General features: G+C 40.1%; 1 protein-coding gene across 7 annotated transcripts in view; it reads left to right on the top strand.

Annotated features, from left to right (window-relative positions):
- The window catches only part of CPNE4 (copine 4), a 480,649-nt gene that overhangs the window by 351,943 nt on the left and 109,220 nt on the right, over nt 1–19,486 (top strand). For all 7 annotated transcript variants that reach the window (XM_070577529.1, XM_070577528.1, XM_070577531.1 and 4 more), the window contains 2 exons: nt 641–724; nt 3,787–3,876. In XM_070577529.1, coding sequence (XP_070433630.1) covers nt 641–724; nt 3,787–3,876 — 174 coding nt within the window. The remainder of the gene's footprint in view (nt 1–640; nt 725–3,786; nt 3,877–19,486) is intronic.

Genomic DNA, 19,486 nt, shown 5'->3' with positions numbered 1-19,486 from the left:
GAAAATTAGCATTGAGGGCTTGTCAAGGAGGAGCAGCCTTCATAAACACTCAGCCTTTCAGCTGGAGCCCTTTCAGGACTATACCCAAGGAGTAAAGGAATCAGAAATAGATGGGGGCCTTTACAGACTTTTAAGAAACCCAACCTCTAAATAGTTCAATCCTAATTAGATTCAGGTGACTGCCCCTATTCTGACTGCCTGCCAGTAGCTAAAGACTCAACTAAAGCCTTTATGATCTTTTTTACACAGTGTCTATTATTTAATCAAAAATTAACAAGCCTATCAAGAGGCCAAGAAACAGATAATAAAAACAGACCCATAGGTGATCCAGATATTGTAGTCATCAGACATAGGCTTTATAATAACTGCAATTAACATGTTTAAGACAGCAGATACATAGCTTCTCAGAGAGCTGGCACTTGAATTGATCTTTGAAGAATACTTTGGATTTCAGTCAACCAAGTTCTTCTCAAAGGACTTGGAGTTCAGAAGCAGCTCATTCTAGCCAAGGGTGGATCAGAGGGATGAGGAATAAAGCAGGGCAGGGTCAGAGCCAGGGGTGTTTGATCCAGGGCTGGGTCAAATGTGTTTGTACAGGGGGCAGAGAAAGAACTCATTTCTGTTTGTTTGTCTATTTTAGGATTTCTTCAGTAAATCTGACCCATTTATGGAAATTTTTCGGATGAATGATGATGCAACTCAGCAGCTCGTGCACCGAACTGAGGTGAGAAGAGTCATCTTCAGCTGTACCATTTCATCTCCTAAGATGATAAACTGACCTCTTTTGAGAAACCCCATACATTTCTTAGTGTCTGTAGCTATCTACTCAGACCTGGAGTCCTCACTGTCCTCAAAAGGGCTCTTTGTTCTCAATTTAGATGTTAGAAGAGGAGACCCTCTCTCACCCCAATTTTTCGTTATTGACCTTCATTACAGACAGCCAGCAAGTTACTAATAATAAAGATCTGAATGTTAGCTAACATTTAATGTGTGACTAGGTGCGAAGCTTTGCACTAAGGGATTTTATATGCATTATTTTATATACTTCTCTCAACAATCCCTTGATGTGATTATTACCCCCATTTTACAGTTGAATAAACTGAACTTTCAGAAGTTCAAGTCACTTTCCCAGTTCCGACAGTTAGCAAGAGGTGGAGCTGAGGTTTGAACTGAGTTTGTTTGGCCCCGAGCTTCCCTGTAATTCGGGAAGCCAATCTGCCTCCACAGGGAAGGTTCCTACACTGGACTAATGTCAGGCCTATTGTATGAACAGCTGTCCTGTCTCAGCAGCCACTTAGTCTGGCTGCATCTCCTTCTCACCCTCCCTCCTCTTTCTCCATGTGGCTCCACACTGTATCCCTCACTACCCCACCCCCCACTACCTACTACCACACACTCACTTAACAACCAACCCCACTCTCCACTTTTTATTTTATTTACAAGACAGTCCGAGAGAGATTCTGGGGGTGAGAAGTACGTTGATAAGGAGAAAGTGGGCTAATTGTGATGAATGACTTGGAGCTGTGAGAAAAGTCTGTTGTGCTTACATGCCAGTGGTAGGGGAAAGGAAGAAGGAACATTCATGACTTTCATAGGATGATTGTAGAAATCCAGTTCCATTTTCCTGAAATAATAGAGCTACAGGTAGCATTAGGGGGACTTTTCATGTCATACTTAAGGTAAACAAAAATTAAATAGCCTTGGATGGGCTAGTCTGTGGATATCATCTGATGCATAGTTGGCATTTAATAAAATGTGTTTAATAAAAGCATGAGTAAATGAATGGAGTTGAGTATAGATAATATGTCCACTGCATGTTATAGTACAATGTGATTCTCTGGAACTTAATGCCTTGGGAATAGTTTGAGGTGTAACTGGGACATTTTCCCTGAGCGGCACCCCATCACCACCACCAAATAGAGTCTGTATCACTCATAAATATTTCTTTGGTGAAACAGACTTCTTTCAGGATAAGTAAATAAATCTGGGGGAGAATCAGAAGTGGTATCCATTCATGCTTTTGCTCCAGTCAGCGAATTGGGCTTTAATGTGCGAGGAGAGAGGAAGTGGATGGCATACTGTTGGGCTTTTCTCACGAGATCATCCTCTCCTTTGCTCCTGACAGCATTCCTCTTCTCCTTATTGATACTCGTAAATTCTCCTCTTCCCAAGAGTCTCTAGAACTCCCCTCCATACCCCATTGCTGCAGGGCTCCCGGAGTCTCACAAGAAATGTGATTGGAAAGTTTTCCAGTGAGTCAAGTAACATAAAGTTGATTTTTCCTCTTTCTTACTCAATAGATACAAAATCAATGCCAGGAAATACTGTTCTGTTGGGGTAAGCACACATACACACAAACAGACATTTTAATTTCAGAGGAAATTTCTAGTTGAAATGTGGATTCACAAAAGTTTTTCAAAACTGTTGCAATGGAACATCTTCACTTGCTAATATTTTTTTATAAAGGTGAGAAATTTAAATTAAGCCAAACAGTTTTACCTAACTTTTCTTCTCACCATCACTTTGATCATCACCAGGGTATCAGAGCACAAGACAAAGTCACACAGAAACATTATTTTTCTACTTTAATGTATTAAAAGAAACTTAATGAGTCCATGATATAATCAATAATTCATGGCTATATTAAGGAAGCCAGTAGAAGAGAGAATCACTTATAAAATAATTACGTTATTTAGAGAATTAACTTTTTTTTAATAATGTTCAGACTTCTGCTAACTAAAAACTTCATGGGAGGAAAAGTCAATATGACAGAATCCCATTGAACTCTATTTGTACGTCCCCTAGAGCAAATGGTTCACGCATCAGAGTTCACGCATCACAGTCACCTCAGGGGCCCACCTCCAGAGTTTCTGTCAGCAGGTGGGTGGAGGGAGCCTAGAAGTGTGCATTTTTAACAAGTTGCCAGGTGATGCAGCTCCTGCTGGTCCAAGAACCACACTTTGGGAACCCCTGCCCTGGGGTACACAGTACAATGCTAGACGTAAAGCAGATACTCAGACGTTCTAAACCAAATTGAATTATTTGAATCATAGTGAAGGCAGGATCAGAGTTGACTTGTATGGACTCTTGGGCAGGATTTAGCCAAGTTCATGATTAATAAGCTGCTTTTGAAAGGGTCTCATCATATTATAGACTTAGTTTGTAACACTGAAGATCTGAGATCTGCGCTATTGTGCCTTACTAGGATATTCTAATTGAGATGGTGATGGGCTTATGTCAGTATGCTCTTGAGATTTTTCTCCTAGAAACTTCCTCTGACTTGCATTCTGATCTAACTCAAGGTCACAGGTTACTAAAGACCATTCAATTCTTTAGCAGTAGAATTGTCCTTCCATACACCCCCACTCACCCACCCCCACTCACCCACCAATAGTCTTTACCTATGCTTACCTCAATAGAAAAGAATTTATGCCATAGGACTGACAGTCCTGCAGAACTGGGGATCCTTTAGCAAAGGCCAGAGGCAGCCCCACCTCCTTAGTCCCAGCCCCTTTTGGTCATCTCTGTCATCCACATAGTGGACAATTTATCGTCATTATTCAAGAAACAATAGCCAAGCCACTGACTGCAGGAGTTCTGCTTATAATGACCCACTTAGTGGGCACCCTTAAAAGATTTACCATTCCAAGTTTTCTTTAAGGCACCTGTCCCAGACAATTGTCCTTTTCATAAGCACCACAGTGCTTCTCAAGCAATTTTTATGTTGAAATGTGAAAATGTCAAGCATTTCCTCTCTCACCCAGCCCCCTCCCTTTCTTTTCTCAGGTTGTGATGAATAACTTAAGCCCAGCCTGGAAATCATTCAAAGTATCTGTAAATTCTCTATGCAGTGGAGATCCAGACCGCCGGCTGAAGGTCAGAAAACTATGTCCAAGAAATGCAATTATTTATGTATTTAACCCTTCCTTTTCCCCTCAAGTGACTGGTGGCAAACACCAAATTTTCTGTACCATTTACCCAAATCTCTTAGCATCTTAATGGAAGAAGCAGGGGCTATTTCTTTTGCTAGAGCCATTGACACTAATGAGATAGCCCAAGACAAATCCCAATTGTGTTACGTCAAGAGGCAAAGCCCATGGCTTCTCAGAGACAAACTGTGGCAATAAGTTCAGGGTATAACTGGGAGTTATTAAAAACACAAATATTGTTGTATCAATTGTTTATTGTTGCATAACAGACTACTCCAAAATTTAGTAGCTTTAATAATAACCATTTATTTAGCCTATGATTCTGTGCATTGGCAAGTTGAGCTCGTCAAGGAGGTTGTTCTGTTGGTCTTGCTTGGACTCCCTTGTGCATTTGCAGTCAGCTGCACATGAGCAGGGTGGCTCTGGGGTTTGGGTGGCTATCATGTGGAGTGATTGGGGTGATTGGGTCACTTATCTCTCATCATCCAGCAGGCTAGCTTGGACTTAGACACACAGTGAACTCCAAAGAACAAGAACAGAAGCTGCAAGGTCTCTTGAGGCCTAGTCTCAGAATTCACACAAGGTCACTTCCTCTACATTCTATGGGCCAAAGCAAGTCATTTGGCCACCCCAAATTCGAAGGGTGAGGAAATAGATTCTACCTCTTGATGAGAGGAGCTGCAAAATATTGTGGCCATTTTTTTTTCAATCTACAAATGCATTTTGACTATCACGAGAATGTAGAAGTTGGAATAAAAGATGCATTGCGAGGGTCAGGTGACCAAAGAAAGACAACAAGCTAAATGCCAGAACCAAACTCCAGGAGGCATCCTCTATGGTCCTTGGTCTGGCCCTCCATCTACCTTGGAAGTCTAGAAGTTCCACGTTGTCAGTGCCCCAGAATTGATTCTACCAATTCAAGATGACTAAGTAAATTCAGTAGAGACTAGAGCCTACAAACCAGAAGGCTAACTGATTCATGTTCAGTGTGAAACATGACCATTAGTCAGACTCAGCATTCATGTCAGTCTCACCAGGGCATTTTCTCCATTTGGGCAAAACATGAGGAAGACAATTGTTAGAAGGTTGCTGTGACAGCATGAAAGCAGAGCCAAGGATGCTGTATAACAGAGGTGGTTAATGACTTCAGACTCTGAAAGCCTGGGGCATCTACCTCCACTATGGGATTATAGGTCTGTCGGGTAGACTAAACATTCACGTCCCTGATCTTTCAGGGCACCTAATCCTCTGGAAAGTGTGAGATGGGCACTGCTAATGTTTGTCTTTGTAACTTTACATTTTCCTCACTCTTTCTGCCCCACAAACTGTCTTTTGGTGGATATAATCCTTTTGATTTGTCAATATTATCAATCAGATTAGAATCCTATCTGGTTGGTTAGTCCCAGCCTCTTTAACTCGACCTTATGTATCTTTGCTTAAGACCACTCTGTGTGGACTTTGGTTGAACTCTCAGCAGACATGCTTACTTCTATATTCTCGAGGAGAACTTAGAGTTGGCTCTCACACCTCCAGTAGGAGCCAAGATATTTCAAGCCTCAGTCCCCACTGGAACTATCTTTCATGACAAAATCAGGATTCCGGGCTGTTTGGACCTTCATATGTAAGCTCATTTGCAGAATGCCAGGAGCTACAGCTTCAGCCATGGGGTGGTGATTATTACCTATACCACGAGCACTATCCCACTCCCAGGGACATAAATGGCCCCTTCTGGGCAGAAGTAAAATAATGCCTCCATTAGCCATAGATAAACTTTGTTATGGAGAGTTATTAATTGGATAAAAGAAGAAGGTTAACTGTAATTGAATCAATAAAAATATAGAAAATGAGCACTTTGTGGCCTTTTGAGTGTTCTGCTATCTGTAGAGGAACAAGGGGGGTAAAGTAGATAGATAGATGGATGAGAGGGCAAGAGAAAGAAAGAATAAGAGGGAAAGAAAGAAAGGAAGGAAGGCAGGAAGAAGAAAGAGAAAGGGAGGAGGAGAGGAAGGTAAGAAGAAAGGATCAGGGTTTCTAAACAGCTGCACTGTTGACATTTGGATTTTGTTGTGGGGGTCTGTCCTTGTATTGAGGTTGTCTAGCAGCATCCCTGGCTAGGAGATGCTAGTAGTATTACATCCGTTTCAATCTTACAGCCAAAAGTGTATTCAGACAATGCTAAATTTTATCTGGAGAGTAAAATCATTCCTACTGAGAACCACTGGTAGAGACCAATGGTTTTAAAACTTAGCATACCTCAGAATCACCAGGAAGGCTTGTTAAAACAGAGATTGCTGAACCTTACCCCTAGAGTTTCTGAGTCAGTAGGTCTGGGGTGGGCCTGAGAATTTGCATTCTAAGTTCCTGGGTGTTTCTGATGCTGCTGGTCCCAACCCACACTTTGAGAACCCCTGGTATAGACATTTGCTCCTTCATTACAACCCCTCCATGGCTTAGTGTCCCCATACCGCTTTTCACCACCTGGTCTCCCCTCAACCACCTTCTCTCTGCCCAGCACTCGTACCTCCCGCACTCTCCCTGGCTTTTTTTTCAGGACTTTACACATACCTCTCTCTCTGCCTGGACTGCCTTCCTCGTTCTTCTGCTTTTTTTGAAACCTGCTACTTTCCTTTGAGTCTCTTAAATCTCTCTCCAATTCCAGAACACCTTCCCTGAACTCTTTAGCATCTGTGGGGGTGCCTTCTAGCCTTCTCCACCCAGCCTATCAAAATACTTCTCAACTTGTTTTGAAAATGTCTGTTTACATCTCTGTTTCCCCAACAAATGACTAGTTCTTTCTGGTTTGATCCTTCAGGATGAGAATCATGTTCTGTTCACTGTGTATCCACATATCTAGCACAATGCTTGGCAGAGTAGATACCCAGTAACTATTTCTAGAGTTAGTGGCTGGAGGAACAAGGAAGGTACTGAGAGGTCAGCAGGGTCTACCTAACCTTACCGGAGCGGGGATGTTGCCCCACACAGGTATGCTGGGGTTTACTCGGCCACAAAGTCAACATTGCATTTACCTGCTCACAATAATCAAATGCGACTTTTCTGAAAGTCAGGGTAGACTTCCTATACTGCCTTTTATTTGTATTGATTATTTTGTTGCAAAGACCACTGTGAAATTCTCATAAGGCTGTCCCTAGCCAGCTACTCAGAAATAAAATGGTACCATATTGACAGGCAGCATCTCTGTCCATATGGTGTCATTCTCCCCACTGCCAAACAAATTAGAAAGTCAATTTAAAAATTTCAAGTTTTAAAAACCCTCTGTCAGGTTAGGTTTTAAATCTTAGCAAAATTTTACCAAGTAGACCTTTGTCCCAAGTGAGGTTTGATATCTTTAATTCTCTTTGCGTGAACACCAAGTTCAAATAACCAGCTTTTTCTTTTGGTTTTATTTGTTTAGTTCATATGCAACGTTCAAATGAGTCTTTTTCAGAAGTTGATGTTTTAACTTATTATGGAAATTTTCAAACGTAGGTAAAAGTAGGAAGACAATATGATACTCACCCCCTCCCCCCCGCCATGCCCATCATACAGCTTCAACAGCTATTAACTTATGGCCAATTTTATTTCATCCTCACGCGCCTGCAACATTCATTTTCCCCCTCCCTCTCCACACTGGATCATTTTGAAGCAAATCCCAGACCAGGTCTGACCCATCCGTTAGGCATCGCAAGCATAGTGCCAGGGCCCACTACACTTTTTGGGAGCCTACAAAGATGCTTTAATTTCTTTTGTAACCAGAAGGAAAAAATGAACTTGCAAAATTGAATAAAATGTTGTAATTTTTTTCTCACCTCAGAAAAAACCAACATTTTTAGGATCCCGAAAGTCTATTACGGTGGGAGGGAGCCCATGAAGACAAAAGTGCCTAGGACCAGCGAAAGTCATGATGTAGCCTTGTCCCAAACATCATAGCATTTCATCGGAAAATACTTCAGTGTGTATCTCTAAAGGATAAGCAATCTTTCTATAAACGTAACCTCAAAATCATTGTCATGTCTAAGAATACTAACTAAGCTTCCTTAATACCGTCGACTCTTCCACCACTATTCATATTTGACTACCTCATTTATTAAAAAATTGAAGGTTTTTTCCAAATTGGGCCTGAACAAGGTCCAAGCATTGCATTTGACTGAAATGTCTCAGCCTCTTTTAATCTGATAATTCCCTGTCTCTCTTACATTTTTTCCCTTGCAATTTACTTATTGAAGAAACCAGACTGGTTTATTCTGTAGTGTTTCTCACGTTCTGTATACCCTATAAATGCATAGTTGGGACTTGATCAGATTTGGGGTCTGTTTTCTAGCAAGCATGCTTTACAAGTGATGGGGGTCTTTTATGATATTAACAATCATTGAGGAATGTTGCCTAGATTCGTTATTTCGTTAGGGTTTCCAAAACGGTAATTTTCTAATTCTATCATTCCTTCTTTGTCTGTTATTTAGAGTTCTTCTGTAAGGAAAAACTTTCCCTTTGAGAACTATTTGCTTCCTTGAGGTGTGATTTATACAGGAAAAATGCTTTATTTTTCCTCATTATTATTATTATTATTAAAATTATTTTATTGAGATCATATTGGCTTATAACATTGTGTAAATTTCAGATGTACATTATTATATTTCAGTTTCTCTATATCCTGCATTGTGTTTACCACCAATAGTCTAGTTTTTATCTGTCACCATATATATGTGCCCCTTTACCCCTCTCGCCCTCCCCCCATACCTTTCCCCTCTGGTAACCACCAATCTGTTCTCCTTATCTATGCGTTTGTTTATCTTCCACATATAAGGGAAATCATATGGTATTTGTCCTTATTATCTTTTAACCAATTTTCAGAATAACAAGTTACTTCTCTAGCATCCTCCATAAGTGCCAGTGAGGTCTGCAGTATTATTGAGAATTCATAGGGTTTTCTATGTATTCAAGTCTTTAAATCCATTTCAGTTATTATTATGCCTTTGAAATCTTGAATTGTCACATTTAACCAATAAAAACTCCATCAAGTTAGCTGTTGAGCTCTTTTGGCATAAACTTAATATGTTTAATAGTTTCCTTGTTTTTTGGTATGTATTTTTGAAATTCATGAATTTTGAAATTCTTTTTCTCCATGAGATGTATCTCTCTGTGGATGCTGAGTCATATTCTAAAGGCTCCTGAGATAATTCCTCTCCGTAGTTAAACCTCTGCCCCATAGAACTGTCAGGGTTATTTATTTCATTTTCCATTCAGTTATTAGAATTTTGTTTTACAAATTTAACTTTGTTTTATAATTATATTAAATATTTCCACAATTCTAAAGTCAAAACTAAAAAAACAAAGTATTCAGGAAAGTTTGGCTTCCATTTCTGTCTCTTCCACTTTTTACTCTCTTCTCTTACAGACACTTAATCATTTTGTAGTATGTTTTATTACTTGGTAGAGCTAGCCCCTCCCACTTTTTTATTCCTTGTCTTTTTTAAGGGTTTTCCTGGATATTTTGCTTGTTTGTTCTTTCCATTTGGCTTTATAAACAATTAGTATCAGAAAGAAAGAAAAAACTTGATGGTGTTTTTATTGATATTGCAAAGGAAATCTCTTTTTAATGTTGAGTCTTCCCATCCCAGAACATGCAGGTGTTTCCATTCATAGAAGTTTCCTTTTGGGTTTTGCGGGAACTTAATGTTTTTCTCTTATAGGTTTGAAATGTTTATTCTTAAGTTTATGCTTAGTTATTTTATTTATTTTTTATTTATTTAGCTATTATAAATGGAATCTTCCATTATACCCTGACTATTATTTGTATACCTAAAGGCTATTGAACTATATTTATTTTCTTAAGCTATTTTATTAAGTTCTATTATTGTTTATAGTAATTACCTGTTAATTTTTTGGAGTTTTCCAAATATATAATTATATCATCTGAAAATAGAGGTGATTTTGCTCCAACTTACTTACCTAATGGCTCTAGTTATTTCTCTTCTTTAATTGCATGAACGAATACTCCCAATACAGTGTTAAATAGTAGTGGAGATAGAGGGCATCCTTGTCTTATTCATTATGATAGTGAAAAATGCTGTAGTATTTCCCCATTAATTCCGACAGAGATTGATGTTTTAAGTAATCCTGAAGGTGTCAGAGGCTTAGAGCTTGTTCAGCCACGTCTACTGAGTCTTAAATACCTGTGGTAGCATTCAGAGAGCATTCTGGTTTGTTATGGTAACCTTCGAGACAACACTGCGGCAACTAAAATGTCTTCTGACCTGTCTAAAAGACGCTGCACCACTTCCTGGATAGATTTAGGGTTATATTTAATATTCGTCATTTAATGAAATATATATATTTAATATTAGCTATTTAATGAAATTATCCATGACTTCTATGGCATATTAGAGTCCTTATCAAAATCATAGCTTCATTTACTTCTAACCATATTGTGAGGTAGATTCCATTATCTTCACTTTGCAGATGAAGAAACTGAGGCTCCAACCCCATGTAGTCAAATGCCAACTTTAATGCTCTTTTTATTGAATTGTGCTGCCTTTATTTTGTTATATTTTCTAGAAAATAAATCATCCTGATAAAGCATATCCCTTGACTGATCTAACCAGAATGTTTTATTTACCATTATTATGTAACATATTTCATAATGTCTGAGAAACTATCAATTATTTAAAGTATCACTGAGGGAAAAAAATGCTTTCAGTGAAACTATAACACAATGCTTTCTTCCCAATATGTGGTTGATAAGAATCTGTGCCTCTTAGATTCTATGAAATACCATGTTAAACATTTCCTTTGATTTGATCAATACGTTGTTGATACCCAGTACATATTCTTTAGGATGCAGTGCTGGTATTCAGAATAGATTCTACCAGAGGGTGGTCTTATAGAAGAAGAGGGTGAGAAGGCACTATCAGCAGCGTTATTAACACCCTAATCGTATCTAGTACTGCGGAAAAATGCCATGATGGAGCAATCTAGAAAAATACCATATAAATATCCTGATCCCATTTCCTATCTCCTTCTCTAATACTCATACCACACAGGTAACTGGACACTTTCCCCATACAGAGTTCCTCAGGCATCCTCTGAGTATGGTTGATAGAAGCTAGTTGCCTTGAAGAGGGATCCAGAGCGATCCCTGTATCAACTTGCCCTTGTGCCTTATGCAAGAGAGAGGCCCAGGTTATTAACTGAGGTCATGGGGGGGGGGGGGGGTGAGGACAAGCGAAACATAACCAGGCAGAGGGAAGTAGCAAAAGAGAAGGAGAAGCAGGTCCCCAAAGTCAAAGCAGAGGTTATAGGACTCAGGAGCCCATGAAGGGGTGAGAGGGAGCCCACATACAAGTCTAAAGTAAGCAACAAATGACATTTTCACCCACGACTCATCTTGCTCATCCTTTATGCCCTCTTTCTTCTGCAGCCATGCCTGATTGATTTAGAACAGCCATGCTCATGAGCTCCCTTCGGATACCCCCAAAGTTGGATTCCTGGCCAGTCAGAAAAGCGCTCTATTGAATCAGAATCTCAGACCACAGTGGTCCTGGAATCTCCATTTTAACAACTTTCCTAACCAATACTGGGGCAGGCCGTCTGCCAAGCTCACAGTGAGAAACACTGCCTTCCTACTGATTCTCCAAATCCACCTGACTTGCTGATGCCTCTCTTAGATATTTCAGTATTGTTTCTGCCACTTTACTGCAAAGCTAAGTGTATATGTATGTATATATTCTGCTCTTCCTGCTATATGAAATCCTTAGCATTTGTCCCCTAGTTACATCCAGCTATTCATGCCCTTCCCTTCTCATGTGTGACCAAGCCATCTTGAATGGAAATTGTATTTTCTCCACAAATTCACCATCTTTGCTTTGGACTCTCTGAGCCAGATGGACACACAGCTGCCAAATGGATTTGATTCCTGAAGCATGTTTTTGGAGTTTACCTTGGCCCTTCCTCCCTTATTCCCAACTCCATGTGACTCCTCACTCCTGGTCCCCCGAGTGCCTCTTATTTTGCTTCTGATCCTTTAGACTTAGTTGCCATACTTGTTTTTCTCTTTCATTCTGATTTTCTCTAACAAATCTTCTGGCTCTTACTGCTTGGAAAGGGAGAAACTCTGTCCCAGTTCCAACCCTCAGATCTCAATCCTTAACAATAGCCCCAATTCAACCCCATAATTCCCCCATACCCATAGAAGGGTCTTCAATCATTAGATACCCCATGGGTTACACCAACATTTTCTGATTCTTGGTACAAAACACAGGAAATTGGAATTGAGGGGTCCATGGCTAACTATGTTCAGCATTGTTGGAAACACCTGTAATAAAGAACCAGGCATCCTCAGGCCGTTGAAAGCAAGTTTGCTTCCCTCTCTACCTACCTTATAATTGAAAGGAAAAAAAAAAACTTGGATGGTTCACAGTCCTGTTAAGTTTTCTTGAGATCTGTTAAAATTCAAGTGCTTTCTCTGTAGCCTTCTGGACTCAAGGACTGCTGGTTTTGTGTCTGTCGATAGTTCACTCAGCCTAAATGTCCTGCAATTACCGGAGGATTGCAGACTCATCGAGGTGTCTCTATATTGGATCGGCCATGGCATAGGAATTCTTGACTCTGCTTAAGTAAATGGCACTTCTGAGCCCAGCAGGCTGACTCTACTGAGATCTGTAATCAATACTGCAGCATGGAAAAGCAGTAACCAGCTTAGTGTTAAATCATGCAGGAATAGAGGAGCTTCTGAATGAGAGGAAAACTACATAGTCTCTTAATTTTAATAGTTTTTTCCTTTTCATTAATATTATCTCTTTTTTCACAGATGAGGAATTCAAGACTCTGTGGTTAAGCAAATTGCTTAAGATAATACAGCTAAGTAGCACAGCCTTAGTTTAAACCTGGATTTCTCATGCTCCATAGTCCTTGCTCTTAACTATTAAAAGACAGCTAACATTTACTGAGCATTCACCAGCTACCAGATACTATGCTGGACACTTTGCTTAAATTATCTCCTTCAACATTATAATTATCCTAAATTAAACAATGCTGCAGTAACAAAGCGCCTCCGTGCAATAGAACTGTATTTCTTGTTCATATAACAATCAAAGACAGAACTTTCTAGTCAGTATCTGCCTCTCTTCCATGCAGTGATTCAACAACCCCGGTTTCCTCTATGTTGTGGCTCATCCATATCTTAGGGCCTCATCGTTATTTGCATGCAGCAGGCAGAAGGGGAAAAAAGGTGAAGAGGGCTCTCTCTAGAAGTTTTAGCTGAAAACAGCACTTGGCATTGCTGCTTATATTGCAGTGACTAGAACTCAGTCAAATGACCACACTGGACTGCAAGGGAGGCTGGAAAATGTGGTCTAGTTGGAAGCCTAGAAAGAAAAGGAAACAGATTTTTAGTGACCAATTAACTGGCTCTTCCACAGGGAGACACTCTTATTATCCCCATTTTGCAGATGAGAAAACTGAGGCTTTGAAAGATGAAATAACTTACCTAAATTCACAGAGCTTGCAAGTAACATAGCCAGGATCAAGTCTGTTTGACGCTGGAACCTAAACTCTACACCAGCACTGTCCAATAAAACTTTCTGCCCAGTCTTTAATGACTCCAAAGGGGTGGGGGAGAATGGGTCCCCTACAAATGGGGTCAACAGTAGGTGCTTCAATGCCAAGATAATTTTTTCATCAGTAAGAATCAGGTCTGATTTCCTTAGTATTTCAAAAGACAGCACACCTTGCCAAGTCAAGACTGTTTTTTTCCAGGAAACCATACAATCTGGCCTTCTACAAAAAAATAATGTTGGGAGTTAGTGCTTACTGGGTATTGAATTTCTGTGGGGAAGACAAAAATGTTCTGGAGATGGATGGTGGTGCTGTTTGCACAACAATACAAAAGTATCCAATGTCACAGAGCTATAAACTTAAAATGGTTAAAATAGTAGATTTTATGTTATGTATCTTTAACCACAATAAAAAATTTATTAAGAAAAGAAGAATCTTCTTCCTGTTAATGTGACTTTGAACTTGCCACTTGTGAAACAACTACTTAACATTATTGTAGTAACGAGCATTTGACTCCTGCCTACACCTGGCATACCTTACCTGTGATGGCTCTTGCTCTCTTAGCAATCTGGGATGATGGTATGGCAGCTCCTAAGAGCTTTCTGACCCCCAAATTCCTCCCTCTTGGAAACCTTTGTACAGGTAGAGGGGAGGTGCTTCCTGCACCATTACGAGCAAAGAGCATAAAACTGGTGGCCCAATCCGGCCAAACTATTTTGTTGGGAAAATTGTCCATGGTCACACTGTCTTTGACTGGCTCAGAAAATGTTTTTGAAGAAGTCACCTTTGGAAGATACTTTGAAATTCTGAATTAAGAGCACCAAATAAACACTGCCCTGGTGAGGAAGAGAGCCCTCTTGTCACCTGAGATGGACATTTCCCCACTAGAGAGAACATCCATCTCAGCAAATCACAATTGCTGTGATGAGAAACAGTTTCCTCTATGCCTGCTTCTGCACTAAAAATTAAAGTAGCTCACCAGCTACTAGGAAGACGCTTGAGTAAAACTAGGAAGGTGGCCAAAGTTCCTGCAAGATGAAGGGGAAGGAAAATTCTAAGTGGAAAGTCTAAGAATCCCATGCTGTAGCTTTGGGCATAATTCAAATGGATGGGGCTCACTGCTGTGTCCAGATGATGCTGTGAGCTGGTGGCCCAGACTTTCGCTTGTGCTGGTTGCTGGTTGCGCTGGTTGATTGATTGATTGATCAATGTGAGTAACTTCGTCATTCATTGCACCACTTTGTTAACACTGAAGCTAAAAGTTGCCTCAAGATCTCAATTTTTATCTTTCTACTTTTGGAAATGTTGTTTCTAAACATATCCTTGTCAATAGGAAAGTTTCCATAAGTTGAGTTGACATCCCAGGAGGGCTTTGCATCGCATCAGTTTCTGTAGGGCATTCAGTTACTCTCCCACATTTTAAACATTAAAAAAAAAAATTTTTTTAAGTATTTCAATCTGCAGCTGTTCTGGGCATTTCTTTTTGGAAAGTCTTTCAACAGAATTACCAAATAAAAACATTAAAAAAGCTATTTTTTAGGAAGAAGGGCACTTTTATGAAGAGAGTCCTTGAGGCCAAGAGAAATGACTCTTTCTTAGATGCTTGGCAGAACGATCCCACAGGCCCTCCTTCTTAGGAGCTGGAGGAAGTGTCAGCATCTCCTCATGGAGATGGTGCCTTGAAATCCCAGCTGTCTGCAAGGTGCTTGGGCTTCCAAAAAAGGGTTAGGGAAAGCCAAGCTTTCATCTGCAGGGAGCATATGAAACTGTCAGGGCAGATTGACTGACCTCATGAGAAATGAATTATTTGTTCCCTGAGAGCATGTGAATTACCTTCTTTCCTGTGACCTTTAAACTCATTGCAGAGGAGCGTAATGCTTTTGGGCCATCCCAATAAGGACAAGAAAGCTAGAATGATCATTACCCCTCCTCTACCATGTGAAGTCAGAGAGAAACAAACTGGAGACGGAGAGATGCTTCCTTGTGTTGCCTACAGAAGCCACTCAGGTTGGACTGCTCCAGGCAGGGTCCCCTTTCACCTGGTGTGGTCTCCAGCTTCTTTGCTTATATAAGAACTCAGCTTTGTCCAATCACACAGACTTGATAGGACCTGGAAGAATTGACTTATATAAGAGACAGATGCATAAGTCAGGAGGCCGATATATTAATTTTTTTAACTTTAATAAATTAATTTAACAAAGACTATAGCCTCACACTCCATTCTCATTCCCTGCTATTTGAACACTTGTGAAGCAGAATTAACAATCAAAATGTTACTTGGCGAGTGTGGAAAAATCAAAGCAAAGGCGTCTGAGGAGTCTTGAGAAATTCTACTGGGGTCAGCAGTTTGACACAAAGACCCTTTGGAGAGTCTGATTAAGGTAATAAGATGTTTTCTTTTAAAAATGCAGAAATTCTAGGGCTTTGTGTACTCATTAAAGCTGCTTTCTGAAGTCCAGGCCCCTGAGCTGAGCCATGGTGAGTCTTCTCAAACTATAATTTCAAACAGTTAAAAGCATGACTCTCACTCAACTATCAAATGAATGTGTGTCAGACTTTATTCAACTCATTCATTGGTGAGGAAACCAATAAGGTTATAAGACTGTCCTTCAAGAGCATTTTGAGGGATCAGGTTTACATAGTCTTTTTCTTTAAACAGGTTGAAGATGTCTAGCTACAAAATCAGTTAATGTCCTTCAGAGCAATGAGTCATAAATTTCAAGGTTGTCTTTGCTACCAGACAGAAATCATCACATCATATACAAGTTTAACAGATATAACTTCACAGAGTCTCAGCCCTTAATTAATAAACAATGAATAGCAAAATCAAGCAATGGTACATTCTTGTAGGAAAATAAATCATCCTTGGGTGGGCCTGTTCACAAAACTTCAGTATGCCATTGAAACGGCTTGCAATCACACTCTGGACTTATTTCTAGGTGAGGGATCATTTTTCTTAATAGGCTCAAATAGCCTCCTGAGTTCACATTTCTTGAGCCTGATATATGCCTCAAATTCCAAGTATTCCCCTGCACTCACTTCCTGTTTCTGAATAGCTGGCACATTCTTCACCATCAGATGTTAGCTTAAAACTCAGCCACGCAGAGAATGCCATTGTTCATACAGGCATTCCTCCAGTTACTCTCCATCTCATCACCCTATTAATCTCTGTCATGGCACTTACCATCATCTGTAATCAGGTTTGTTTACATGTTTATTGTTTGTCTTCTCTACTGAAATGCATGTGCCAAGGTCCAAGGGAAAGGAACTGGCGTGTCTAATTTACCCCTGTATCCCCAGCCCCTAAAGCGTGGTTGGCGTATAGTAGATGCCTAATAAATATCTGCTAAGTGGATTGTTAGATGGATGGTTAGATGGATGGATGGATGGATGGGTATATATGCATGCCCACAGTTACGTTAGGTAGATCTTATGGAAGATATTCTGTAAGTTTTTTTCTATTCGTCTGCCCCTTTAAATGTTCCAAGAAAAATACCCCTCCATCCACTTATTCTTACCCTCACATATGTTGACACTGTTAATTTATTATTCCCATCACATCACTTTTGACCGGGAACGCTTCTTTTCATTTAAGGCAAGTGTAAATTCGCTATGGAAACTGTCTTTCCTTATTGTCAGTGTCTTGGAGAATGGCCTACTGCAGCCCATTTATCATCATACCCTGCCCTAACAGTTTTTTTCTCTCAGATTTAAACACCAGCCACATAGGGTTGCAAGAAGAAAGGAAGGGAAGAGTCTGGATGAGAAAGGCACCAACAGGGAAAGACACTCCTTCAGGAATGAAGGGCTGGAATAAAAGTCACAGAAAGAAAAAACGATGTCTTGGCTTCACTTGGCTCAGAGTACAGCTTTTGGAGGACAAAGGGGCCTAAATTCCTCCGAGAAAAGGAGTGGGAAGGAAGTCAACCTTATGGATTTTCCAAACAACAGGTCTATTTCATTTCATTGCATATTTCATAGTTACGTGCTTTACTTCCTTCAAACCGTCTCTGAGATAGCAAGGATTAAGTCTATCACTAGGAGTGATAAATCCTGGATTACCTTTAAGCTGTAGGATTTTCAAGGGAAAAACTCAGGAGAGGGAGGTACAGGGAGTGAGATAAACAGGATTCAATTAGGTCTTGGCATGGATGAGAAAAGAAAGGACCATTCTCTATATTCTGATCCTCAGAACGTTCTCTGTAATTCACTTGGTTTTTTTCCTCCTTTCCTCTTCCTTGGCAATTAAACACCTACCCCAATATTATTGTTGTTGACCACTCAGCATGCCTGGTTGCACTGTTGTTTAAGACATTTTATGACAACTGTCCCGTGAAAGAGTAAAATCACTAAATGGACTTGTCAGGAACCATTACCTCCAGCTCATCTCCCCTGCAGACCAGCTGGCCCTTTTCATAAGCTCTCTCACAATCATTCACCTCTGCTACTCCCAATAATGAAACCAACTCTTGAAGGCTTTGGTACATTATTTGGTACGTTAATAATGTACCAAACCTCAACAGACCTTATGACAGGTCAGCATATGATCTAGAACACTGTTGGGAAACTTGAACATGGATTGCAATCTCCTGGAGGGCTTGTTAAAACACAGATTTCTGGATTCCAACCCCAGAGTTTCTGATTCATTAGGTCTGGGGTGGAGCCTGAGAATTTATAGTTCTCACAAGTTCCCTGAGGATGCCGATGTTGCTGGGCTAGAGTTCACCTGTAGAGAATCACTGATATTGAAGAAATAATCAAGAGACAACCTCAACAATGTGTTTCCTTCAATTCATCCATCTGCACCTTCAAACTTCTTTATATCTGCATCCTTTGTTTGCTTCTTTCCCAAACTAACTTGTTCATCTACCACTTCGCTCTAGTTCCTCATAGCACTCAAAGGTTCTCCTACAGCTAGTCATTGATGCAAGTATTTTAAAGCTATAAGGAAGCTTTGGGATCATCTCATCTCTCAATCAGGATTTCTCAACTTCAACACTACTGACATTTTGAGCCTTTGTAGGGGGCTGACCTGTGCATCGTAGGATCTTTAGCAACATCCCCAGCCTGTGCCAACTAGATGCCAGTAACACACCCCTAGTCGTGACAACCAAAGATGACTCCAGACATTGCCAAATGTTCTCTGGGGAACAAAAGTCACCCCTGGTTGAGAACCACTACTCTAGTCAGTTGTATCTTTAATCTCTCCCTGTCTGTTGGGGTTTAAGGGTGACAATTCATTGCATCTCTTCCTGAGTTTGGTCCAATTGAGAAATAAAGACGGAATTCAAAGACATGGAGATCAAAATAGCACTTCATTGCTGCTCAAGCTGGCCTCCGCTGTACAGGAAGGAATGCTTCTCTTGGGAGAGGTTTGGATTGTGAGACCACAAAACAGAAATGATAATTATGGGACATGATGGAAGTGTTAGCAAACTCTACAGTGGTAAAAATATTGCAATATATAAGGGTATCAAATCAACACATTGTACACCTTAAACTCACATAATGTTGTATGTCAATTACATCTCAATTAAAAAACAGTAGGTGGGGAAGCCCATAGTTAATCTTAGGATGGGCAGAAATAATTGTGTAAATTCCAGTGTAAATTGTGTAATTGTGTAAATTGCAGTGGCATAACTAAGGCGGTGGTTCTCAACCTTGGATACATACTTGAATCACCTGGGGAGCTTTAAAAATTGCTGGTTCCTAGACCCTACCTCAGACCAGTTAAACAATTTCTGGGTATGAGGCCAAAGCATCGGAAATTTTGAAAAGCTGTCAAGTGATTCTAATGTGCATCCATGGTGGAAAACCACTGCTTAACCAAGTAGATTGGGAAAATTTAGTCCCTTGTTGGATTTTTCTTAAGAGTATTGAGGAGATAACAGTCTGATACAAGATCTCCCAGGAAGTTTTATAAGACTTTTTCAGCCAACTGGTCTTCGAAATTCTACTGACGTGTAAGTTACATAAACTTATTATAAAGGGCGTAAAATATTTAGAGG

Source organism: Equus przewalskii, chromosome 15 (assembly GCF_037783145.1).
Source record: "Equus przewalskii isolate Varuska chromosome 15, EquPr2, whole genome shotgun sequence".
Classification (NCBI taxonomy): Eukaryota; Metazoa; Chordata; class Mammalia; order Perissodactyla; family Equidae; genus Equus; species Equus przewalskii.
The sequence above is the reverse complement of the archived record's forward strand: the minus strand, read 5'-3'. Positions and strand labels throughout refer to the sequence as shown.